Raw genomic sequence first — 26,924 nt, 5'->3', positions numbered from 1 at the left:
TGTTAGCAACCTGAAGAGAGCATTGACTTTATAGGTGTTGAGGCAGACGCCCAGGGAGGTGACTTGCCTAAGCCACCCTGCGCGTCGATGGCAGCACCCTTATGGGCCCCTGGTTTGCAGATTCCCAGCCCAGCATGCTGCTGAGGGTGCAGATGGCCCGGGGCACCTGGCTCTCCAGCTTTGCTGAGGGCTGCCCCATACACCAAAACAAAGCTGGGACTCTCGGCTGCTCCATTTGGGCACTGCCAACCCATTTATTAATGTCACAAGTAGAGAGGTCCCACCACGCACCACTGCCTGCCTGCCTTGCCCTCTGGGCTTAGGGAGGCAAGTATAAAGAGAAGAGAGAAAAGAAGGAAAAATGAAAGGAAGGGAGATGCCCGGGGGAGGGTAAGGAGGGTTTGCCTCCATTCAGAAATGTGCAAAAGAAGAAAACAAGCTAAAAGAGGAAGCCGAGTGCCTTCCCTCCTGCCTCCCATCCCAAGACCTAGTTCTAGGCGTCTAAGGGCTTTCTGACTAAGGAAAGTGCCCTCAGGTAAAGCTAGTCTCAGAAAAGTGTGTTGTCAACCATTTGCTAATGGGAAATAAATGGTCTGTGTTATATAACTGGGACTCGTGCCTTGTCTATAGACATTCCTTAAAGTGGCCATAACTCTGGCTAATTTTCATTTGTAGGGATGTGACAAGAAAGCCATGGTGTGGGACATGCGCTCCGGCCAGTGCGTGCAGGCCTTTGAAACACATGAATCTGACATCAACAGTGTCCGGTCAGTGAGTAGAATGTTCATGCCACCTCTCTGTTCTGCCGGCATTGCCTGGCTTGGGTAATCCTTAGCCCAGGAACCACCTCCAGACTCAGTTTACTTGGCTGAGAGAGGCCTCCCCGGGAAGAAAGGCTGATTGTGGTGGAACTGAACAGTGCTCCAGAACTCATGGAGAATTTTAATTTAATTGCATTAGGAGCAATTAATATCCTCCCTAAGTTGAATCAGCATTTTTCATCCATTCATTCAATAAATATTTATTAAGTATTTATATGCTAGATATTATTCTAGGAACTGGGAATATACCAGTGAACAAGATGGACAAGGTCTCTATTCTCTTACAGGAGACAAACTAGACCAAACACAAATATACAGTTTCAGATACTGATAATTACTATGATAAAAGTAAAACAGGGAGATGGGATGGGTCATTTCTTAGAGGTCAAAGACAGCCTCACTGAGAAGGTGATGTTTACATTGAGGCCAGGATCATGAAAGAGCCAGGCACGCAAAGAGCTGGGGGAAGAGCACAGAGATGAGAGGTTAAGGGACCTAACAAAAGGCCAGGTGGTCACTGGAGAGTTTTGAGTTGGGAGGGGTAGGGGTGGCTAACCTGATCATGTTTTGCCTTTAAAAGATCGCTCTGTTGGGAAGCTGAGGCGGGCAGATTGCTTGAGCCCAGGAGTTCGAGACAAGGCTAGGCAACATGGCTCAACCCTGTCTCTACCAAAAAAAAAAAAAAAAATTAGCCAGGCATGGTGACGTGCGGAGGAGGCTGAAGTGGGAGGATCGATTGAACCCAGGAGATTGAGGCTACAGTGAGCCGAGATGGTGCCATTGCACTCCAGCCTAGGCAACAGAGCAAGACCGTGTCTCAAAAAAAAAAAAAAAAAAAAACCCAAACAAACAAAAAAGATCACTGGCTGTATGGAGAATACATTGTAGGGAACAAGAATGGAAATATGACAACCAGTTAGAGGTGGTTGTGTGAGTTCCAGAAAGAAACGATGGTGACTGGAACTAAGGAAGACATGGTGGAGACAGAGAAATGTCAAGAATTATGAAATATCTGAGATTTTATCTACCTACAAGTTAACAAGTTGGGCTGCCATAGCTCATGGATGCTGGTAGAAGACACGAGACTCCTGGGTCAGAGATGAAGGACAGTTTATTACTCACAGCAATGGCAGTAGCCAGGCTATCAGCCTGTTTGTGCTGGTACTTGAGCCCTAGTTCCACAGGGAGACATGAAAAGGGCCAAATGACACAGGCTGATGCAAGGGATGCACTATAGAAGAACCCTGAGCTTGGGGAACCCACATCTTTTATCGAGGGCAGCAAGCAGCAGTCCATTTACTAAGACAGGGAAGACTGGAGGGATAGGTGGAGGAGGAGGTGGGCTTTGCACATGGATTTAGGAGTTCTTTTGGGGGCTAATTAGGTTTGAGATGCCTGTTAAACATTCAAGATGTCAAGTAAGTGGCAGGATCCATTAATTAGATCCCAAGAGAGAGGTCAGGACTTGCCACGTATGAAAGATGGTACTGTTGAGACAGTTTATAAAGTATTTTCGTTATACTCAGAACCCCCAAGAATCTTCATTATACTTAGTGGGAAAACAGGAGAATTATTTCTCTTAAAAACAAGAACAAAAAAGAATACTTACTTACTTTGGTACTCCTTGCCCTCAAATGTGGAATAAGGAAAAAAGAAAAAAAGACTCACTTATTGTAACTGTGCTGTAATTACCTAGAAAATCAAAAGAAATCAATCTGAAAATTACTACAGATAGTAATTGAAGTTAGTAAAATGCAAGATAGAAGATAAAGCCACAAAAATAAGCCCCTGTGTATTAATAAAGTACAGTCATTCCTTTGTATCTGTGGGAGATTGGTTCCAGGACCTCCCTCAGATACCAGAATCCTACATAAAATGATGTAGTATTTTCTCAGGGTATGCTGAAGTTATAAAAATAAATAAATAATAAAATTAAAGTGGTATAGTATTTGCATATAGCCTATGCACATTCTCCCGTGCACTTTAAATCATCTCTCAATTACTTACAATATCTAGTAAGTGTAAATGCGATGTAAATAGTTATTAGACTGTATTGTTTGGAGAATAATGACAAGAAAAAAGGTTCAGTACAGATGCAACATTCCTTTTTCTTTTTTAGAATATTTTTAATCTGCAGTTGATTTTATCCATGAGTGTGGAATCCATGGCTATGGAGGGCCAATGTACAGCTTTAAAATGCACACACTCAGCTGGGCGCCGTGGCTCACGCCTGTAATCCCAGCACTTTGGGAGGCCGAGGTGGGCGGATCACTTTAGGTCAGGAGTTCGAGACTAGCCTGGCCAACATGGTGAAACCCCGTCTCTACTAAAAATACAAAAATTAGCCAAATGTGGTGGCACATGACTGTAATACCAGCTACTTGGGAGGCTAAGGCACAAGAATCGCTTGAACCCAGGAGACAGAGTTTGCAGTGAGCTGAGATCGTGTCACTGCACTCCAGCCTGGGCAGTAGAGCGAGACTCCTTCTCAAAAATAATAAAATAAAATGCACACTCTCTCACCTGAGCTGTTTCATCTCCCCTGAACCCTTTGCTTCTAACCTCCTTTGACCATCAGTTTTCAACTTAGGCTTCCCTCTGTCCAGAAAGCCCCCCTGGTTTCCAGGGCTGAGTTAGGTGCCCTCCTGTGTGAGGGAGACCACACTGCATGGCCAATTTACTCATCGATCTCCTGCACTGAGGAAGTCAGAGAGAGAGACAGAGAGAAAATGTTATGGTGGTAACCAAACTTTTAAAAGTATTTATGAATTCTTAATGGCAGAAATAAAAGAAGATGTTGATAAATGGAGACATAAACCCAATTCTTGATTGATAGGGAACACTGTAACTTAAAAATTTAAATGGCCATTTTTCTATATACAGTGAATGCAGTTTCAATTAAGTTATTTTATGGAATGGTGTAAACTGACGCCGAGACTCATGTGACGGATGCTACAGGGACTGATTCAGTGGGCCATGTTCAGGGTACCTTTTGATTTTCTTCCAGGGCGAACACTGGCTACCATGTCCAGCCAAGGCTGAGGTTATACTGAGCATTGTCATTATTCTCTTAGCATGCCCTTGGTTATACACTGAATTAGTTAGGACATGGGCTTGTATGAGAGAAGCCCAAATCACAGTGACTTAAACCAGATGGGAGTTTGTTCTCACCTTAAAATCTGAGCTGCTATGATAGCTCATTCTGTCTTCGCAACCCATTTCCTAGGATGGTGCTCAGTCTCCTGCCCCCACTGGCCTACCACCATGCCTTCTTTCCAGCTGGTTGGTAGAGGAGAGTTGCGCTTATCACTTCTGCCTGCATCCCATTAGCCAGAACATGATCACATGGCCACATCTGGCAACAGGAAGACTAGAAATACAGTTTTCATTCTGCCACGTGCCCAGGAAAAACAAAACAAAATGAACTAGTGTTTCTCAATGGGGTTCACTATTAGCATTTTGGGAAGGACATTTCTTCATTGTAAGGGAATGTTCCATGTAAGACATTTACCATCCCTATGGCCTAGCCACTGAATTCCAGTAGCACCCCCTGGGTTTAGTGCCATTCAAAAAATCCTGCTTTTATTTAACCATAGCTATAGGAGATAGAGAGAGGGGACACTGGGGGCACAAAAGGTCTCTTCCAGATAATCTATGTATTACCTGGAAGATAATACACTTGGTCCCTGAACTTCCTACCAGCAGAAGGAAATCATAGCCCATGTGGCCCCAAATGGTATTTAATCTAGAAATCATTTTGACATTGGAATATGGATGCGTCAGATACTCCATGAATTCATAATGCTTTCAAAAATATAATGTGCCCACACTGTGATGGACTGACTGGGGCAGAGCTGAAAATGGTTAACATCTGTCATCCAGCTTTTCAATCCTCCATCCCCGTCTTTCAGGCCAATGTAAGTTATTCACACAAAGTCAAGCTTCCCTCTCCTTTGCCAAATGTTTTGACTCTCACCTCCCGCTGGTAGGAGGAATAAATAATGTTTTAAAAGGACTCCTCCTCCTGTGGCTTTTGTGGAACTATAGGGTAGGTCACTGGTATGAGAAAGGAGAAACAGCGTGGGCGCGGTGACTCACGCCTGTAATCCCAGCACTTTGGGAGGCCTAGGAAGGTGGATCACTTGAGGTCAGGAGTTCGAGACTAGCCTGACCAACATGGTGAAACCCCGTCTCTACTAAAAATACAAAAATTAGCCAGGCATAGTGGCATACGCCTGTAATCCCAGCTACTTGGGAGGCTGAGGCATGAGAATCGCTTGAACCTAGGAGGTGGAGGTTGTAGTGAGCCAAGTTCACGCCATTGCACTCCAGCCTGGGCAACAGAATGAGACTCAGTCTCAAAAAAAAAAAAAAAAAGGAGAAACAATGGAAGGTGTGGGGAACACAGCTGGGTGAGGCAGAGCAGAGGGGTTTAAAGACATTTGCTCTCATTCTGCCTCTGGCTTATAATTTAGGGCCCATATTTCTTGCTAATCATTGAGAAGACAATGACTATAGCAGTAATAATCATCATTTATTGAATGTGTTTTAATTGGCACCATGCCAGATTCTTTGCATGGACTGTCTTATGTAATCTTCACAGCAGAAAATATGCATTATTACTCTCACTTTTCAGATGAGGAAACTGAGGCTGGGCAAGAGGAAGTCATTTGCCAAAAGTATCGCAGGTAGTAAATGGTCAGTGCAGACATCCAATGTGACTTTGTGCGTCTGATTCAGTGTCTGTGCTCATAACCACTTTCTTATCCCTGAGCTCTGGGCCAAGTCTTAGGAATTAGATATGTGATTGAGGGAAACTATATTTACAGGGGGTCTGCTCTGTGTTCTGTGCCTGATATCAACACATATTATCTCACTCTGCAAGGCCAGTGTCACTGTCCCCCACTAACAGGGAAGAAAACTAGAGATCAGTGGGCCTGACATAGGAGCTTGCTCTTCCGTCTTCTGCTGCAAATGTTCCTTGAGTCCTTAGAAATAGAGATTCTGATTCCAAGGGCCTAGCATGGTTCTGATGGGCATCCAGGGTCGGGAATCACAACCATAGATAAAGTACTTTCTCTCTGCAGGTACTACCCCAGTGGAGATGCCTTTGCTTCAGGGTCAGATGATGCTACGGTATGTTTCTAAGTTTTTGAGAGCTTTTCCTAGTCAATAGAGGGATCTGCTAACTTATTTTAAGAAAATAACTATTTTTCTGGTTACAGAAGTAACGAGTATTCAATAAAGAAAATTTAGGGGAATATTAAATTACCTTGATCTCCTTACCCAAGAAAAATCATAGTTGGATGAATTCCTTTCTGTCTTTTTTTCTTTTTAACAAACAAAATGCTTTATAATTTGGCATTTTCACTTAACAGAATGTGAACATTTTCCCAGGCTGATAAATATTTCTCTCCATTATATTTTCTTAGTGATTGAGTAGTATTCCATGTTATGAATGTGACATTCGTCTTCAATTTTTGGACAATTGGCTTTTCTCAAGGTTTTTTTTTTTTTTCTGTTAAAAACACTACTATAAGTGTTTTTGTACCTCTCATCATTTCCTTAGCATTCTCAGACATAACTTGCTGAGCCATAAATAGACCCAGTTTTAAGGCTTTTGATACTGATTGCCAAATTATTTTCAAGAGAAAAAAATATTTTCTTGTTGCCCTCAAAATATCAAATATCTTATGAAATAATGGTTTTCATTCTAATTTTCTGTTAAATTACAAAAGAATAGATTGAGTTTTGAAATAATGAAAATTTAAAACTTCCGTATATCAAAGATACATAACAAAATATATATGGAAATATATATGGAAATATATTGTAACAAAATTATAACAAAATATAATTATAACAAACATATATGGAAAAATTCTTGCCACATACAGTACAGACCAAGTTGAAATCCTGTAGATACGAATGGAGTTACATAAGCAATAAAATGAACACTCCAATTAAAGAAGAGGGTAAAATGCAGGTCATTTACAAAGCAGTGAATCCACAATGGCAAGTAAACACCTGAAAATATTTTCAAAGTCACTCATAATCAAAGAATTGCATGTTTTAAGTTTTAAGTCATCGGATGCCCATTTTGCCACTAGCAAAGAAATGCCCAGAGGTTGGGTTGATGGGGAGCCTGGATCAACCCTGGGGTCAGGATAGTTGGCACCACCCTCCTAGAGGGCAGATTTGCCATATGAATCAAGAGCTTGAAAACATCTCGACTTGGCTGGGCACGGTGGTTCATGCCTGTAATCCCAGCACTGTGGGAGGCCAAGGTGGGTGGATCACCTGAGGTCAGGAGTTCAACACCAGCCTGGCCAATGTGGTGAAACCCCATCTCTACTAAAAATACAAAAATTAGCTGGGCGTGGTGGCGGGCACCTGTAATCCCAGCTACTCAGGAGGCTTAGGCAGGAGAATCGTTTGAACCCTGGGGAGGCAGAGGTTGCAGTGAGCCAAGATAGCACCATTGCACTCCAGCCTGGGTGACGAGCGAAATTCCATTTCAAAATAAAATAAAATATAAAATAAAACATCTCTACTTCTGAATCTGGTCATGCTATTTCCTGATAACTCTTCTAAGGATTCTATTTCTTAACCTAGTCTAAGGAAACCTAGTCTAAGGAAACCAGAAACACATGTAAAGATTTTTATATAAGAATAGTCATCATAATATTATTTATAAAAGAGAAAAATTAAACACAACCAAAACAACAGGGTTTGGCTAAATAGATTCTGATATATTCAATAACTATGTACATAATGTTTTTTGAAGTTCTCTTTTAATGATATGAGAAAGGACGTATAACCTAATGTTAATAAAAGCAATAATGAAACATCCAACCCATTCAGATACACACATAAAATACAAATAAGACTGAAGGAAACAGCTGAGAATTAGTAAATACCTCTAGGATTTAGGGTGACCTTCATTTCCTTCTGTATACATTTTTGAATATTTCCAAATTTTCTACAGTGAACATGTGTCCTTTATCAGAAAAAAAGTGGGGTCTCATTTTGTTTTTATACCTGAAGAAATTTGCTTTATTTGCCGTTTCTTTACTGACTCATAGAGATTAATAGGAATCAGGACTCTTTACTGACTCATAGAAATTAACAGGAGTCGGGACTAAAGGATGAAATAACAGTAGGGAAAACTAAGAAGTTTTTCCTTCATGTTTTAAACTACGCAAGTTTAAAAGCACCTACCTGTAGCACCTACCTGTAGCTCTGTGGTCATCACGTCACCAAACTGAAGCCAGAAGTAAGTGCTTCTTTATTTATTTGCTCCCCAGTGTCGCCTCTATGACCTGCGGGCAGATAGGGAGGTTGCCATCTATTCCAAAGAAAGCATCATATTTGGAGCATCCAGCGTGGACTTCTCCCTCAGTGGTAAGATTTTATTTCAGAAACTTTTCCCAGGACTGTAAGACAGGACCAGAATGAAACTAGCGCTCCATCATCACTCAGTTCCTTTTCATCAACTGAGCTTCCTGTGGACCAGTATGCGAAATCATCCATATTTGCACCAGTTTTCCTCCTCTGAGCTTCTGACCTCCCACTTTGTCCTGCCCCAGGCAACTTCACTCCAGGGGGAAATGAAGGCTGTATACCCACCTAATGCTGTCCTTCAAGGCAATGAAGTGTCAGAAATTCACTTCCACAATGCTCTCAGGCATTTTCTCCCCAGCCTTTGCTTCTCTTCATGCCCCAAAGGGAACTTTTCTGTAAGGTGGAGGTGAAGCAAGAGTCCCTTCTTGGTGGGATACTGTGGCTCACTCCTGTAATCCCAGCACTTTGGGAGGCCGAGACAGGCGATCACTTGAGGTCAGGAGTTCAAAACCAGCCTGGCCAACATGGTGAAACCTTGTCTCTACTAAAAATACAAAAATTGGTTGGGCATGGTGGCGCATGCCTGTAATCCCAGCTTCTCAAGAGGCTGAGGCAGGAGAATCGCTTGAACCTGGGAAATGGAGCTTGCAGTGAGCTGAGATCGTGCCACTGCACTCCACCCTGGGCAACAGAGCGAGACTCTGACTCAAAGGGAAAAAAAAAATGAGTGCCTTCTCAGTGCCCTGAAGCTCATGGCTCCTTTGTGGGAAGCTGCTGGTGAAAAAGCATAGCTCCAGAAGGATCATGTCAAAAAAAGAAAGAAAAATAGAAAGTTAAAGCAGAGGTAACAGGCTGGCTACCTGGACCACTCCATTTCCCCAGACACATCCCTAGACTAACTGCACATGAAGTTCCTGCTACTGCCTGGAACATCTTTTCCCTGCCTTCTCTCCATGACAGACTCCGATTCAACCCTCAAGAGCCAACTCAAATGTCACTTTAACTTTCTCTCTTTAAACAAGTTTTACAAGTTGTTAACTAGCAAATGACTAAAAATAATTTACTTGTGTCTGCAGTGCCCTCCTTAATCCCCCTTCCTCTCTGGTCCCATAGCACTTTACGTGTGTAAAGCACTTGCATTATGGCTGTTACCATGGGATGCTACAGTGATCTGTTCCTCTCAGCCCCACATCCTCCAACAGGGACAGGGACTGTGCTTTCTCCCCTTTGAATCCTTGAGGCAAAGCACAGTGCCTAGGACTCAGTGCGCCTGAATCACTGCTTACTGAATGAGTAACAGTCATGTAATGAGAAACAGGAAGCAAGGAACTGGCTTAACAGCTATCATCTCACCCTGCTTCAAGGTCGCCTGCTGTTTGCTGGATACAATGATTACACTATCAACGTCTGGGATGTTCTCAAAGGGTCCCGGGTCTCCATCCTGTTTGGACATGAAAACCGCGTTAGCACTCTACGAGTTTCCCCCGATGGGACTGCTTTCTGCTCTGGATCATGGGATCATACCCTCAGAGTAAGAGGGATGGTTTTCCGTTTTCCTGTGTGTGAGAGGAGAGAGGACGGGTGACAGGCCTTCTGAAGCAGAGGGAAGGCTATCAGAGTAAGCTCAGGTGGGCCTGCTCAGCCTCGCCGAGCTCTCATTTCCACTCTGCCCACAGCCACAGAGGGAATGGGTTGCCTGGAGAGATAGCCAGTGCCGCATCAGTGCAGGTATTCTCGCACAGATTCGACAACTGCGTATCAGCCTGTAGGTGAGGGAATAGTTAGGCTTGATCATCCAGAAAGTTCCTTTTGACCCTAAAAGTCTGATTCTTGTGATTCTAGCCTTTGGCAAACCACAGATAACCAGCCTCTCCTCCTATAGTATAGGGTTCTTATTACGATTATTGACCTTGTGATGACAAGGGTCACAAATCCAGGAGGCTGTGAAGCCCCTGAAACTATTACTTTTTTCTTCCTTTTTTTTTTTTTTTTTTTTGGTTTTTCTATAGCTTAATCTTGGAAATGAAGCCCCTGAAATTATATGCCAAATTTGGGGTGTATGCATTTTGTCCTCGTGGCTTTCATTAAATTCTCAAAGAGAGCTCCATAACCTTGTTGAGTGTTGGCTCACCCAAAATACTACCAAAATAGCCTGTTTAAGCTGGGCATGGTGGCTCATGCCTGTAATTGTAGCACTTTGGGAGGCCAAGTCAGGCGGATCACTTGAGGTCAGGAGTTCCAGACCAGCCTGGGCAACATGGTGAAACCCTGTCTCTACTAAAAATACAAAAATCAGCCAGGCGTGGTGGCATGCACCTGTAGTCCCAGCTACTCGGGAGGCTGAGGCTGGAGAATCGCTTGAACCCAGGAGGCAGAGGTTGCAGTGAGCCAAGATCATCCCACTGCACTCCAGGCTGGGCAACAGAGCAAGACTCTGTCTCAAAAAGAAAAAAGTAGCCCATTCATAGAGCAAAGCTAAATTTATTGCTTACCTCAGTGTGAAACATCAAGAATTGGTAGAGGTGTAGTGGCATCTCAGAAGAGGATGACAAAGGCATGCATGAGGTTTTTTTGGTCTGGTTTAAGGCAGGTCTTTGTTGGGGGGCACTTAATTAGGATTGGACAACTTTGTGGCATAATAGTTTTAGGATTGCTGGATGCAGGGGTGGGGGAGGGTTTCGAACAAACCTTTTAAAACTAAATAGTCATTTGATGCTCTATATTGTCCTGAGACATGGGTGTGTTTTCTAAAGAGGGTAAGTTGAGTAGTCTAGTGTTAGGATAGAGAAAAGGATTTTTGCAAAATTCCTGAAACAAATAAAAAAGTTATCTGTGAGTTCATCTTCCTGGGTAAGAGTATCCTAAGTGAGTAGTCATGTTAGTGTATATGGTGAGCTGTATGGGTTCAAATGGTTTTGGTTGTCAATCTGGAAGAGTAGCTAGGCCCTAGTAAGGAGGCTGCAGATGCCCCACAGACAATTAACTAAGGGAGGAGAAGATCAGGTCCAAAGAAGCACCTTTGCATTGCTAGGAGTACAGTGTTATCCTTCTAAGGCACATGAGCACCCTATTTTGGATGGAGTGTGTATGTGTGTGTGTGTGTGTGTGTGTGTACACACACATATATGTATGCCCATGCATGTGTGTGAATAGACTAATTTTATCTCTTTAAGCTCAAGTTTTATAAGTTGTTAACTACAAAGGTCTAAAAACAATCTGTTTGTGTCTTCACAGGTCTGGGCCTAATCATCTTCTGACAATGCACTCATGTATACCTGAGAATTTGAAATCTTCACATGTAAATAGATATTACTTCTAGAGGAGCTTAGAGTTTATTGCAGTTTAGCTTAGGGGAGCAACCCATGGCTCACAGGTCACTAAGCGTCTCCAATATGACTATTAAAACTGTCACCTCTGGAAATACACTAGTGTGAGCCTTCAGCACTGCGAGAATACCTTCAAGTACGGTATTTTTCTTTTGGAACACTTTTTAAAACGTATCTGTTTTTAAGGTTATTCTAAATTATAGTAGCCTCAACCCCTTCTGTCACCAGTAGAATTCAACAGTTAATATATTCCATATTATTTCTTTGAATCAATTCATTTTCAGAGCACTTTAAAGTCTGATATTTCTCGATGTGCACTGTGATGCCTGGAACCTTCCTCTGGAAGTGCTGATTTTATGGACTGAGGACTGGTAACTGGTCTGTGATAGAAGCAAATTCCAATTCCAAATGTAATTAGACAAAAATCACTTTTTTTAGAATGTGTTTTTATTGTAAAAGTATCTTTTTCAGCTTCCTGTTCTATTGTCTTTTTTCAGATACAACATTTTTGTCTATGGTGAACTGCTGTAAATGACGCAGAGAAATGCCTAAAAAGGACAGGTGGTTTGACTCATGGATGATGATGATGTCACTGTGCCACTTGGACAGGGCGTTTTCTCTGAATTGAAGGGAAAGCCAGTGGTGTTTGTAAACAAATGCTTCTGAGAGCAAAGAAAAGTCTTCTGTGTGGGAACACAAGATAGTAAACTTATTTAAAAACCTATTAGTAGAATTAGTGGAAACACTTAGGTTAAAGTGAATCTTGTCCATATAAATTATATTCATATGTATTGCATTGCAATTATAATTACATATGCAGATTGATTGATAGTCATGAATAATAACGTCTGCTCCTCTTACATAGAAAGAAAAACAATATTAAAAGAAGATCTTCTCTTTATTTGAGACTCAGAATTCCTTCTAGAAGAAGGAAGTGCTTTTTGTTATAGGATCCCTTCTTTTCCTTTTTTTGTTTTTTTGTAAGATGTAGATGCTTATTCTTTGCTTTAGAAAACTTCTCATTTAAAAAGATGGCATGCACCTAGGGGAATAAAAGGTCACCTCAGACACCAGGTGTCATTCCTGGTGAGGCCTGCCTCGTCGGTGGCCTGGGGTCTGCCGGCAGGTTCTGGCTGCACCTGAAGGCTGCGTGCACCTTGTCCCCTGGACAGGTCTCCTTTCCTGGCCCTGCTCCAGCCCAGCCCTTCTTCTAGTAGTGGCTCTGGCTTTGCAGGCCCAGCTCCAGGCCCTGCTCCTCAGAGAGACTCTTCCAGAGCTGGAGCTGGGCACAGCCATAAGACAGGACTGGACCAGATGCTCCTGTAAACATCCAGGGGTGTGCCAGGCCCACCCTCACAACTGCTTGTTCAGGTATCATAATGGGCCACTCGGTCCAAAATCAGCCAGGCCATCTTTTCCATCATCTCACTTCAAATAAACATAATAATTATATTCGATTATTTGCAGAGCAGTTACTGGTGGTTTTATTGTACACTGGGGTCTGGGGTAGAGAGAGAAAAATGAAGGGCCTCTGCCTGCCTCCAGGGATCCCAGAAAGAGTGCTTTTTAGTCCCAGTAGATTCCGGTCTGGGCAGGGGCTCAGGAAATGGGCCCAGTGTCTGGCCAGCTCCTGCCAGGTGCTGAAGGGGTCAGAGCACCATGGGATTCCTGAGCTCTGCTCCAGAATGTCCCACAGTGGCCCCTGGTGCAGCTGGCCTCCTTGTGGTGGCATCCCCAACCCTCTCTCCCACAGCCATTTTTTTTTTTTTTTTTTTTTTTTTTGTCTCTGCACTGTGCCTTCCGGCTCCCAGAAGTGCAGGAAGGCACGAGAAAGGAAGGAAAGGTGGCCCAGGGAAGCACATTCCAGGTTCCATGTTTGGAGAGGTGGAGAGCATCTTCAGGATATGTGCAAAGTAGACTGTGACTTTCCAATCCAAAAAGCCACTTTAAGGGCCCAGGGAAAGTATTCCAGAGAATGCTTCCACTCCCCGCATGGGCAGGAAGCCCCCTTCGCTGTGAGCATGCGCTCTCGCAGTGGGTGCTGTCGGGATTTGCTGATGAGATACTTGATTTGGACTATGTGACAGCGTGTGGAGAATCAGGGGTAAGCTCCATGGGATAGATTGTATTTTGCAGATTGAAAATAATGCTGAGTGCATTTTATAATCAGCTTTTCTTTTTTCCAGAGGACTTGGGGATAAACCTACCAAACCAATTGTGGTGAAGGGGCCAAACAGATGGGCCCCCAGGGGTGTAGAGCCTTGGGCAGCCCCCTCCTGGGCCAGGAAAAAGAAAGTTCAGGCAGAAAGGTGTGGGTGATGGGTATTTATGGGAAATATCTGTGACATGAAGCCAAGTCCAGTGCTTTAGAATGCGCGGTCAGCCTCTCACCGGTGGGGCCCTGGCAGCTGTCCCTCTTCTCCCAGGCGAGCCAGAGGTGGGCATCCCGTTGCCACTGCCCTCTTCCCGCCCTTCTACCTCCTTTGCACCCTTCTCTAGATTATAAGTGGTTTAAAACAGCACAGGGTTGTAAGGGCCTTTGTGTCCCGGGCTCTCGTAGTTGCCAGGCCAGCTGGCTGAAAGGTGGCACCACCGATACTGGGACTCCTCTGTGAGTTAGAGGGATGCCTTGGTGACATAAGAGGGCTGGCCTTCGTTCACACCCACCTCTGTCACGGTCACAGAATATATGATAATATCTGAGTTTTTCTCAGCCTCAGTTTCCCCATTTGTAACATGGGATGGGACTAAAATATGTAAAGTGCCTACCTCAGCCTTTAGCACATCTTCAGGAAGGGTTAGTTCCCAGCTTCTCCCTGTGTCCTCCTCAGTCCCCTTCCTATTTGCCCCCCTCCCTTCTCCCTCCACCTATCTTCCCTCTTTCTCTTCCCTTCCCCTCCTCCTTCCTCTCTCCTCCCTCTCTCCCATTTCCCCCTCCCTCCCTCCCATTTCCTCCTCCTCCCTCCCTCCCATCTCCTCCTCCCTCCCATCTCCTCCTCCCTCCCATCTCCTCCTCCCTCCCATCTCCTCCTCCCTCCCATCTCCTCCTCCCTCCCATCTCCTCCTCCCTCCCATCTCCTCCTCCCTCCCATCTCCTCCTCCCTCCCATCTCCTCCTCCCTTCCTCCCGTCACCCTCCTCCCTCCCTCTCATCACCTCCTCCCTCCCTCCCATCGCCTCCTCTCTCCTTCCTATCTCCTCTTTCCTCTTCTCTGCCCCCTCCCCCTCTCCTCATTCATCCGGACTCCTTTTTCTAACCCTTCTCAATCTTCCCCCATTCCTCATCTCCTCTTCCTCTCTCTCCCTGTTCCACCTCTCTCCTGGTCTCCTTCCTTCCCCTTCTGCTCTTTCTCCCTCCCTCCTCCTCCCTTCCCATTCCCCTTCCCCCAGCTCTTCCTTTTCTCCCCATCTCCCCATTCCCCTTCCCCCAGCTCTTTCTTTTCTCCCCATCTCCTCCCCATCCATAGGCAGCCCCCACTCATATAGCAAATTGGTAATTCTCATCAGTTAGAGCTTCGTCTGGGCTAGTGGTTCTCAAACTTTTTGGTCTTAGGATCTCTGTACACTTTTTTTTTTTTTTTTTTTTTTTTACATGGAGTTTTGCTCTTGTTGCCCAGGCTGGAGTGCAGTGGCGCGATCTCGGGCTCACTTCAACCTCCGCCTCCTGGGTTCAAGCGATTCTCCTGCCTCAGCCTCCCGAGTAGCTGGGATTACAAGGCATGCACCACCACGCCCGGCTAATTTTGTATTTTTAGTAGAGACCAGGTTTCTCCATGTTGGTCACACTAGTCTCGAACTCCTGACCTCAGGTGATCCTCCCGCCTTGGCCTCCCAAAGTGCTGGGATTACAGGTGTGAGCCACCATGCCCAGCCTACACCCTTAAAGTTATTGAGGACCCCAAATAACTTGCTCATTGTGGATTGTATCTATCCATATTTATTGTATTAGAAATTAAGACTGAGAAAAAGTTATAAAACAAAAGAATACAGATGCACACGTTCCATTAGCCATCAAGGTGATCTTTCACCCATGCCAGTAGTCTCTGGAAAATTCCTGAGAGGATGAAAATAAAAAAAATCACCCATACAAAAAGAAAAAAGTGTCAATATTATTATGAAAATAGTTTTGACCTTGAGGACCCCCTGAAAGGGTCTCAGGGACCCTCAGGGGCCCTGGATCTTGCTTTGAGAACAGCTGATCTGGGCTAATGAGCCCTTTTCCAGCCCCTCTGTGTGAGACCTCCCAGAAGCCACTAAGGGCCTTGGAAGAGCTTGGCAAAGAAAGAGGTGACAGGATGATTGAGGAGAGCCACCCTAGGGAAAGCCTTCAGAGGAGGCTTTGGGACAGCCCCGGTCAGTGGAGGAAGTCCCAGAGAGGCAGTCGGAAGGGCTAGGGACCAGCTGAGGCCTGTGACCTGGAAATCCTTTCAAAAGAGGACACCTGGAAGCCTGGGGAAAGCACAGTGGGTGGGGTAGAAGACTGGGGCTGAGGCCCAGGCCATTCCCAAGCCTGGAAGAGCTGATTGAGTGGGGATTTGTAGATCTTCATTTCCCAAACTTGCCTGCTGAGAAGAATCGTCCCACCCATGGCAGGTTCCTGCACTGCGCCTTCAGGGCCCTGCCCTGAGATCTGGACTGGGTGGGCCTGAGGTGGGCCAGGAAATCTGAGCCGGAGGCCCACTGGGGAGGCCGCGAGTGAATCTTGTCTCTGTGGATCCTTTGTAAGGATTGCCATGCTAAACCACTTGCCCTCTCATCCGTGACCGGAGAGAATTGGGTCACTCTTCCAGACATACCACAGACTCTTGCTTCTAGACAGGACTTGGCTGGAGCCAGGCTGGCCTTCAGGGTTGGTCAGTCTCCACAGGGGACTCTGGCCTCCCGTGGGCTGCCACAGGGCCAACCCCAGTGAAAGAAATGAAATGACTGAATATGTTCATGTCATTAGAAAAAGGATGCAGCAGGGGGTGGGGAGGAGTTGGTTAATGAAATCAAATTTGCAGCAAGATAGGAGTCTAGTGTTTGGCGGCACTGTAGGGTGACTATCACTAACAATAATTTACTGTGTATTTTCAAGTAGCTAGAAGAGAGAATTTTGAATGTTCCTGTCAACCTAAATAACAAAGACAGGCTCTCTAAAGATATTTAATCAAAAGTAGGGCATTGCAACAGGAATATGTGTGCTGTAGTAAACTGTGTGCATATTCCAGGAGGTAAAGAAAAACAAAGGTGGCTGGGCACGGTGGCTCATGCCTGTAATCCCAGGACTTTGGGAGGCCGAGGCGGGCGGATCACGAAGTCAGGAGATTGAGACCATCCTGGCTAACACGGTGAAACCCTGTCTCTACTAAAAATATATATATATATATATAAATTAGCTGGGCGTGGTGGCAGGCGCCTGTAGTCCCAGCTGCTCGGGAGGCTGGGGCAGGAGAATGGCATGAACCCAGGAGGTAGAGCTTGCAGTGAGCCGAGATGGCACCACTGCACTCCAGCCTGGGCGACAGAGCGAGACTCTGACTCAAAAAAACAAAGAAAAAAAAAAAGAAAAAAAAGGTTTTTAAAGGAAAAAATGAGGGGGATTACATAATGGTTTTGAAATAATTATCCTTGGCTACAAATATCAATAACAAAGGTCACACCAGTCCGAGGTTGGACAGGCAGTTGCTAGGCAGATGTCTTTGCAGAAGGAATTTTTGTGTGAGGTTGCAGCAGCCTATGTGCAAGGTTGTAATTTTTGCAGAATCTTTTGTGATCATTTTTGGTATTAGGCATACAAGCATGAGAATCCCCTCTTCATGGCCTCCCCAGCTCTATTTGTCATGGTTTGTTTTTTTAAAACACTAGTGACTCTATTTGAATTCTAACAACTTTCACATTCCCAACACAAATAAATGATAGACATTTAAGGGATTAATATGCTAATTACCCCGATCATTACACATTGTATACATGTATCAAAATAACACACTGTACCCCATAAATATGTACAATTATGTGTCAATTAAAGATCATTATTTTTAAAAATAGGACCAGAAAAAAAGATGCAGACCCTCTAGTAAGGAGATGGGATCAGGAGTGATTCCATGGTTAATTTAACCCATATAAACAACTAATCGTAAGTATGGTATGAGCGTTTATGTAAAGACTGTGACAACAGGAAATGTCTGTCTTTGAACCCAAGGTTATCTAAGCAGCACACCAATGGTGAGAGATTAACTTTGTCAGAAACCAGGAACCATGAAGCAGAGGTCACTGTTTCCAACCTGTGTGTTTTCCACGGTAATTGGCAGCCTCCCCAAGGGAAATTAAAACATATGTCCACACAGAAATTTGAATGCAAATGTTCATAGCAGCATTACTCATAATAGCCCAAAGCTGAAACAGCCCCAATGTTCCACAGTGGATGAATGGATGAACAAAATATGGTGCATCCACAGAATGGAATACAAAGAAAGAAAGCGTGGACACATGCTGCAACATGGATGAACCTTGAAAATATTGTGCCAGGGGAAAGAAACCAGAGACAAAGAGCCACATGTTGTAGGATTCCATGTATATGAAAGGTCCTAATAAGCAAACTCATAAAGACGAAAAGCAGATTAGTGGTCACTTAGGGCTAGGGTGAGGAGTGACGGTTAGTGGGCACTGAGTTTCTCCGGGGGGAACTGAATTAGATAGTGGTGGTGATTGCACAATTCTGTGAATAGACTAAAAACCACTGGACTGTAAGAGGGTTAATTTTTTGGTATATGAATTACATCTCAATAAAGCTGTTACTTAAAACGTGGAAAAAATAATAAGCAGTCACTAGCTATTCTCAATAAAACAGAAACCACATAGGTAAGACCAATATTGTCACATTTTGGTTTTGGCTGATAATGGGGCAAGTGAGCATAGTCACCGTTGCCAGAGGATTTACCATTTACAAATAAAAGTTTCTGTGGAATGACAACCATTTACTATGTGCCAGGTACTGTGCTAAGCACTTTGTATATACCGATTCATGTAATCCTTGTGACAGCCCCGTGATGCCCCATTTTTAGATGGGGAGATTGAGGTTAGGAGAGTTGAATAACTTGCCCATAGCTGCACAGCTTCCAAGTTGCAGAGACAGGATTTTCACCGAGTCTTATTACAAACTGCCTCATATTGTGTGGACTGGAAATTCTATGTTGAGGTTAATTTATTCATTTGTTGTTTAGTTCTTTTCATCATTGTTGAGTTGCCAATGGCAGTTCCAGAGGATTTATCATTTACCCCAAAGCTACTGCAAATCTAAGAAAAAACAATGTTCTTGCTGCTAAAGTTTAATGTACAAAAAGGTAAAATCATGACTGTCTTGCAAATAAAACATGAACATGTATCCAAGCTTTTAACTCACTGATTAATAAGGAAACCAGTAAGATGTCAAAACCAGTTCAAATGGGAATTTGATGTACAGAAATTTATGTTCTAACAACATTTATTTAGTTCACTGTAACAAATCATTTGCTTTGGCAGATTAGGCACTCAGCAGAAGCACCAGCCAGCTCAGCCTTTGGAGGGAGAATTCCATGTTGTTGGACTCATACATATCCTCTGTCCCTGCTGCCAAGAGCTCTTTGTTCATCGGCCCGTTGAGCAGACACCACAGCAGCTGCATAGAGAGGCTGGCTGACAGCCACAGAGCATGTAATTCTGTCCATCTGATTCAGGGTCTTCTCTGCAGTGGATGCCCTTTGGTGGGCATTCAGGTGAGATGCAAATATCTTCAGTCTGCCCATTCGGAGGGATTCAGCCACATACCTCTTTCCAAGATTTTCTTGTCACCAATCTTCCAGTCCTGTTCTTTTTAAGGCCCTGACCATCCAGCTAAACCATCAGCGACTGTCCATGAATCAATTTAGGTCTGTATTCTGGCCATCTCTCACTCCAGACATAGTGGACAGCCTTGAATTTCTGCTCACTGGAAGGATTCTCCTTCACCACTGCCCTTCACAGTCACCCCTGAGTGAGTGTGAGTGAATGCTGCAGCTGTTCTCTTCCATGTGGTACCAGCACATCATATAGACCCATCTGTAATCCAGGCTGGAGGTTTTTCTCCCTCAGTCAACTGGACATAGGCAGCATCCCAAGAAGCCATAGGTGTAGAATGAGGGAGAGGAGGCAAAGCAACAGGAGTTGATGTTGGAAGAGTCTGAGCCGCCTGCTCATACAATTTACTTATACCTTCTGAACCTGCCTGGGCTGTTTCTAATACGCCATTTCCATTTGATGATAGGTGGCTGCTGTATACGTTCAATTTTATGGCTACGTAGGTCAGATGACATCCAGTTCATGATGGGAGCTCAAGCTTCATGGTCAGGCATTCTGCCTCTATCAAGGCCTAGTAGCAAGGCAGAACCTGCTTCTCAGAAGGAGAGTAGTTATCTTCAGAAGAGGTTCTAGATTTACTTTAGAATTCTAGAGGTCTGTACTCTCTCCTGTTAGTGCTTGCCAGAGGCTCCATACAGCATCCCTGTTGGACAAAGTCCCACTGGATCTGTTGGATCACAGGACCCAAGTGGTCGGGCAGCTTTACTGCAGCCCGAACCTTCTGCAGAGTCTTCTCTTATTCTGCTCCTCAATCCACCAGCCTGTCAATTGGGTTGAAATAGCACAAACACAGTATATGTTGCCTTCAAAGTCCAAAATGGCTTACTGTTCCAGGTGTGTCCCCCCAAAATTCATATGTTGAAATCCTAACCCCCAGTGTGATGGTATTCAGAGATGAGGCCTTTGGGAGGTATTAGATCACAAAGGTGGAGCCCTCATGAATGAGATTATTGTCCTTATAAAAGAGACCCCGGAAAGCTACTTCACACCTACTGCAATGTGAGGACACAGCAAGAAGCCTGCTATCTATGAACCAGGAAGCAGGTCCTTACAAGACACAGAACCTGCCAGGGCCTCAACCTTGGACTTTTTAGCCAACAAAACTGTGAGAAATAAATGCCTTTATTTATAAGCCACCCAGTCTATGGCATTCTGCTATAGCAGCCTGGACAGACTAAGACAGCTGCCAAGTGCCGTGCCTCTTTTGTAGTGATGCAAGATGCAGCAACTCATCTTTCACCCTGGGAGGGCTATTTCAACATGCTCCAGACCCCCGAACCCCCAGAAATATCACTGCTAGTATCCATTCTGCATCAGTCTGGATCCAATCAGGAGAAAGAAGCCACGGAGTAATATGAACTGAGAAAGTTTAATATAAATATTAGATGGCCGGGCGCGGTGGCTCACGCCTATAATCCCAGCACTTCGGGAGGCAGAGGCGGGCGGATCACGAGGTCAGGAGATCGAGACCATCCTGGCTAACACGGTGAAACCCCGTTTCCACTAAACAATCCAAAAAAATTAGCCAGGTATGGTGGCGGGCGCCTGTAGTCCCAGCTACTCGGGAGGCTGAGGCAGGAGAACGGTGTGAACCTGGGAGGCGGAGCTTGCAGTGAACCGAGATCGCGCCACTGGAGCTAAATAACCCAGTCTCACAGTGCATCTGATTGCTACACGAACACGTGCGCACCACCAGGCCTTGCCTTGGGGACTGGAACAGGTGCAGGTGGGATTCCCATCAAAGGCTCTTCTCTCAATCCTGAAAAACAATATACCGGGGGCCGGGGGCCGGGGGCCGGGGGCCGGGGCGGGGCACGGCAGCCCTACCCTGGGGGAGGCGCGGCCGGGCCAAGAAAACCAGCGAAGGCCCGGCCCCCCAGCAGAGGCCGGACCATGGTTGACCAGTGGCGTGAGCGCACCACCATGGCCGACCCGCTGCGGGAGCGCACCGAGCGGTTGCTGGCCGACTACCTGGGGTACTGCGCCCGGGAACCCGGCACCCCCGAGCCGACGCCGTCCACGCCCGAGGCCGCCGTGCTGCGCTCCGCGGCCGCCAGGTTACGGCAGATCCACCGGTCCTTCTTCTCCGCCTACCTCGGCTACCCCGGGAACCGCTTCGAGCTGGTGGCGCTGATGGCGGATTCCGTGCTCTCCGACAGCCCCGGCCCCACCTGGGGCAGAGTGGTGACGCTCGTGACCTTCGCAGGGACGCTGCTGGAGAGAGGGCCGCTGGTGACCACCCGGTGGAAGAAGTGGGGCTTCCAGCCGCGGCTAAAGGAGCAGGAGGGCGACGTCGCCCGGGACTGCCAGCGCCTGGTGGCCTTGCTGAGCTCGCGGCTCGTGGGGCAGCACCGCGCCTGGCTGCAGGCTCAGGGCGGCTGGGTGAGCACGCGGCGGACACCGGGACACGGGGCGGGACGGGCAGCCGGGAAGCGCCCACGAGGCTGGCACGATGAGGAACCCACCGCGCCAGGCCCCCGGAACGAGGTTTCGTGAAAGCAGAAAGGCTCGTTTCAGCGGGCCTGGAACGTTCGCTGTGAAGTCTGGGGTTTCTCCTCCCCTGGCAGAAAGGCCGGCAGAAATCGGCCTTGTTACACGGCTATGAACCGTTCCGAAGCAGCTGCGCAGGCTTAGGTCTGCTCACTTGGAGCTTGCCCTGGCCTTAGCCGTCGGGGACTTTTAGGGGGGCACCCACGTTAGGTCTGAACGTTTTGCTCCTATAGAAATCCCCAACCAATGAAGTCAGCAATGGCGGGGCCCCGGCCAGGTGGGGTGTTTTTCTCCTTCGCCTATTAAATGTGCCTTTGGAGAGACTCAGACCCATTGATCACAACCCCCTACGCCTCTCAGCCTGGCCAGAGAGGTTGTGGAGTGTGGTGGTCGCCCAGTGGTGGCGCTGACCCAAGGTTCCTTAACTTCTAGTCCTCTGCACCCAGTCCTCGGTGAGAACGTTCTAGGCCCCTGGCTTTCAGCTGCAAGCCTTCATCTCTGTGGTCAAGGTTAGAGGGACAGGCCCTTGCCCTGCAGCTGATGATCAAGGAAAGCCACCTGGTGATGAGCCCGCCGCATGCCTCTGGGGCTCTGAGCTAGACCCCATTTCTTTCCCCACCACCTTACTGGCGTTGATTCAATGACTGAAGTGGCCCATGTTATCGGATACCTATAGCCAAACTATTAAAACCAGCAAGTTTTTTGATCCGAAATGTAGCCTCCTGGGGGCAGTTTCCATTTAGACCTTTTTCTTTTTTTCTTTGAGGCGGAGTCTCGCTCTGTGGCCAGGCTGGAGTGCAGTGGTGGATCCCAGCTCACTGCAACCTCTGCCTCCCGGGTTCAAGGATTCTCCTGTCTCAGTCTCCGGAGTAGCTGGGACTACAGGCACGCCCCACCAAGCCTGGCTAAGTGTGTGTGTGTGTGTGTGTGTGTGTGTGTGTGTGTGTGTGTGTGTGTGTGTGTGTTTGTTTGTGTGTGTGTGTGTGTTTTCAGCAGAGATGGGCTTTCACCATGTTGGCCAAGATCTCGATCTCTTGACCTCGTGATCTGTCTGCCTCAGCCTCCCAAAGTGCTGGGATTACAGACGTGAGCCACCTCACCTGGCCCCCATTTAGACTTTCTATAGTGACAAGTTGGGTTCTATCTGAGAAGGGAAAGGGAGTGGGAGGTGTGTTAGCAGGAACTCCTGCCTTGTTCATAATGTTAGTGTTGGTCTTCAACCCTCTGGGCCGGTGAACTCCCTTCAGCTGCGTGCCTAAGAGCCTCACCTGAGCCCTGTCTCAATACGGCGTCTGGCCCCTCCGGGCTGTCTGTACCTGAAGAAGAGATTAGAATTGGAAAGGGGCCGTTGAAGCCTTTTTCTTTTTGTTTTTGGCTAATCACTGTTGATGAAAGAATAATCTCTTAACACCAAGGAGCTGAAATTCTTGGCTGGGTGCAGTGGCTCGCACCTGTAATCCCAGCACTTTGGGAGGCCAAGGCAGGTGGATCACCTGAGGCCAGGAGTTCAAGACTAGCCTGACCAACATGGTGAAACCCCCTCTCTACTGAAAATACAAAATTAGCCAAGCACGGTGGCAGGTGCATGTAATCCCAGCTACTAGGGAGGCTGAGCCAGGAGAATCGCTTGAACCCAGGAGGTGGAGATTGCAGTGGGTTGAGATCTTGCCATTGCACTCCAGCCTGGGCACCAAGAGCGAAACTGTGTCTCAAAAAAAAAAAGCTGAAATTCTCAAATTGGGTAAACATAGTTCACCCTTGTCTCTGCCCATTGCAGTTAAAATGCCACAGCCTGGAGTTCAATTCCCTTCCTAAATGGGGTTGGTGCTTGCTGTAGTGTCAGGTGATAACTTTTCAATCTAGTGACTTGACAGTTTCCCAAAGGGCATCTCTTCTTGGCTCAGAAAAGAGCATAATAAGCTACCTTCCTCTTGGTTTTGAGTCAAGATATGAGTGTTCCTGCACCAAGTGACAAAGTTAAATGCTTGCTTCTGTTCACTCCGTTAGACTTACCAATCCTCACTCCTCAGGGGCTCCTCGTTACTGGATGTATATTGGTCAGAATTTCCTTTCCTTTTACTTTTTAAATCCAAACTTTACTTTGCTGTTTAATCTGGAAGTTCCTGCGTGTTTTGAGTGAGGTTCTCAGCATCATGAGGCAATCTAACTTTTCTCTCTCCCCCCTGTAGGATGGCTTTTGTCACTTCTTCAGGACCCCCTTTCCGCTGGCTTTTTGGAGAAAACAGCTGGTCCAGGCTTTTCTGTCATGCTTGTTAACAACAGCCTTCATTTATCTCTGGACACGATTATTATGAGTTTTAAAACTTTTAACCCGCTTCTACCTGCCCAACTGTGACCAAGTAAATGACAGATGTGTGAGAACAAGAACTGAGGGAAAGCACCTTCCCCCACCCCAGACGTTTTTACCTGAATGCATACAAGGAGTCCTGAGGTGGTGATTTGGCCAGTGTTTTAACTTGTGACAAGTACTCAGGTGTGAGGACAAGAATGCAAATGGCTCTTCCTTGAGTGAAAGAAATGGGGAGTCTAGAGCCTCTTTATGCCAAAGAACCGCAGAAGAAACTGCATTCCATTAAATGGGAAATACAGTGCTATTTGCTAAAACTTGGATAAGAGTGCGAACCTCTCATCTTTCCACAACTTCATGTGCTGCTGACTAATTTTAAACATGGCCACAGCTGGGGCAAAATAATCCCCAAAGTAGAAAAAGTCTCAGTTTAACAAAGAATGTAATGTTAAAATCAATTATAAGGAATTCTTTGAAACCAAATCCTTTGAAATCTAATTCCTGGGACTTCTATTTTTTTATAGTTAACATACTAATTTCTTCAATAAATTGTTAACTGCAAAGTTTTAATAAATTTGTACCTTTAAAAAAAACTTAGTTGTCTTTCCTAATTCAATAAGCGTTCATTCTTAGGAGTAAGTAGAATTGATGACAATTTGTTTTTATTGTCTCCTTAAATATACATGTAACGGTGCTTGACGTTTTTTTTCCCCAACACTTAACGCACAAGCTCAAAGTCCTTCCTTCCTCTCCCACTTCCATTCTGCAAACTGTCACCCACCTGCAAGGTGGTTGACAGCATGATTCCCTGCAGGCCTTCCCGCTCATTATTGTACTTGAATTTTATAAAACTTAACTGGACCTGCTCTTTTGACTTAATCTTATGAGGTCTTTCTCTCCAGAACATGCAGCTCTGCCTCACTGTTTGGAGTGTTGCAGTGCATTCTTATCACAGGATATGCTAATTTAATTACCTTTCCACCGCTGTGTATTTCAGGGTGTTTCTCCTTTGGGGGCTACTAGAAACATTGCATGTAATTTTTTGTGCATAGCCTTGCACACATATGATTACATTGGTAAAAGAATCCTAGAATGAGAATATAGAGAATTTAGTCCCAATGGATGTGTATTAAAATTTGGCTACTCCCAAGTTATTACTCAAAATAGGCTCGACCAGTCCAAACTTACATCAGGGCATAAGAGTGCTTAGTTCTTCACTCTTGGCAGTGTTGGATTTTTTTTTTTTTTTTTAACTTGCTCTGTTGCCCAGGCTGGAGTGCAGTGGCAAGATCTCAGCTCACCGCAACCTCTACCTGCCGGGTTCAAGTGATTCTTGTGCCTCAGTCTCCCGAGTAGTTGGGATTACAGATGCCGGCCGCCATGCCCAGCTAATTTTTGCATCTTTAGTAGAGATGGGGTTTCACCACGTTGGCCAAGCTGGTCTCAAACTCCTGACCTCAAGTGATCTGACCCCCTCAGCTTCCCAAAGAGCTGGAATTACAGGTGTGAGCCACCGTGCCTGGCTAGATCGTTCTAAATGTTTGCCTTTATGGCTTCAGGGTTTGGGGCCTTCTTGAGGAAGCTCCTTATTCCAAGAGTATAAAAAGTATACTATGTCCTTTGTCATGAATCCATTCTAAATTTATTTTAGTGTAATATGAAGTAGGGCTCATTTCTTGAAGAGCTGGGGTAGATATTTCAGCATTATTCATTGACAGTCCTTTTTTCCCCTGCTGATTTGAATACATGCTGTATTCTGTTCTATTATCTTTTCATCTACTAATAGCACTGTCTCAACTGCTATGTGTTCCCAGTACATTTGAATATCTGATGGGATAAGTCTAATCCCTTCCCCTCTTCTTCAGAAAAATCCTTGGCTCTTTTAGTAGTGTAAGGTGAATTTTTAAAAAATCAGCTTATAAAAAATCCCTTCAGGGGCCCAGCTCAGTGGCCTGGAATCCCAGCACTGTGAGGGGCTGAGGCAGGCGGATCACTTGAGGTCAAGAGTTCAAGACCAGCCTGGCCAAAATGGCAGAACCCCATCTCTACTAAAAATACAAAAATTAGCCAGGCGTGATGGCATGCGCCTGTGATCCCAGCTACTCCAGAGGCTGAGGAAGGAGGATTGCTTGAACCTGGGAGGTGGAGGTTGCAGTGAGCCAAGATTGCACCACTGCACCCCAGCCTGGGCGACAGAGCAAGATTCCGTCTCAAAGAATCCATTCAGGCCATGTGTGGTGGTTCACACCTATAATCCTAGCACTTTCGGAGTCCAAGGCAGTGGGATCACTTGAGCCCAGGAGTTTGAGACCAGACTGGGCAACACAGTGAAACTGTCTTTAGAAAAAAAAATTTTAAACTAGCCAGTCTGGTCTGAAGAAAAAAACAGAATAAAGGAGGAACAAAAACCCAAAAATTAGCCAGGCATGGTGCACGCCTGTAGTCCCAGCTACTGAGGAGGCTAAGGCGGGAGAATTGTTTGAGCCCAGGAGGTTGAGGTTGCAGTGAGCCGAGATCACACCATGGCACTCCAGACTAGGTGACAGAATGAAAGTGGATCAATTTGGAAATATATAGTATCTTTACAGTATTGTCTTCCCTATTTTTGTTGTGTTGTTGTGTTTTGTTTTTTGAGACGGAGTTTCACCATGTTGCCCAGGCTGGTCTTGAGCTCCTGAGCTCAAGCGATCCACCTGCCTTGGCCTCCCAAAGTGCTGGAATTACAGGCATGAGCCACCACACCTGGCCTAATATTGCCTACCCTTCTAAGAACATAAAC

At 45.7% G+C, this 26,924-nt stretch overlaps 2 protein-coding genes across 4 annotated transcripts in view; both read left to right on the top strand.

Annotated features, from left to right (window-relative positions):
- The window catches only part of GNB5 (G protein subunit beta 5), a 61,333-nt gene extending 48,382 nt beyond the window's left edge, over positions 1-12,951 (top strand). Inside the window, exons 7-11 of the mRNA XM_003827846.5 lie at positions 676-767; positions 5,909-5,957; positions 8,129-8,225; positions 9,530-9,696; positions 11,400-12,951. Coding sequence (XP_003827894.2) covers positions 676-767; positions 5,909-5,957; positions 8,129-8,225; positions 9,530-9,696; positions 11,400-11,411 — 417 coding nt within the window. The 3' untranslated portion in view covers positions 11,412-12,951. The remainder of the gene's footprint in view (positions 1-675; positions 768-5,908; positions 5,958-8,128; positions 8,226-9,529; positions 9,697-11,399) is intronic.
- A 147-nt stretch (positions 12,952-13,098) lies between these two features.
- Positions 13,099-24,738, top strand: BCL2L10 (BCL2 like 10). Of its 3 annotated transcripts, XM_055098854.2 has the most exons (3): positions 13,099-21,729; positions 22,604-22,746; positions 24,027-24,729. In XM_055098854.2, exons 1-3 carry the CDS (start codon positions 21,241-21,243, stop codon positions 24,112-24,114), a joined length of 720 nt encoding a protein of 239 aa, XP_054954829.1. In that variant the 5' UTR covers positions 13,099-21,240; the 3' UTR covers positions 24,115-24,729. The 3 variants fall into 3 exon arrangements, with proteins under 3 accessions (XP_054954829.1, XP_003827893.1, XP_014197001.1); XM_003827845.6 differs by lacking the exon at positions 22,604-22,746 and having other exon boundaries at positions 24,027-24,738; XM_014341515.4 differs by lacking the exon at positions 22,604-22,746 and having other exon boundaries at positions 13,099-21,798; positions 24,026-24,729.
- The last annotated feature ends 2,186 nt before the right edge of the window (positions 24,739-26,924 follow it).

Source organism: Pan paniscus, chromosome 16 (assembly GCF_029289425.2).
Source record: "Pan paniscus chromosome 16, NHGRI_mPanPan1-v2.0_pri, whole genome shotgun sequence".
In the NCBI taxonomy this organism is placed as follows: Eukaryota; Metazoa; Chordata; class Mammalia; order Primates; family Hominidae; genus Pan; species Pan paniscus.
The sequence above is the reverse complement of the archived record's forward strand: the minus strand, read 5'-3'. Positions and strand labels throughout refer to the sequence as shown.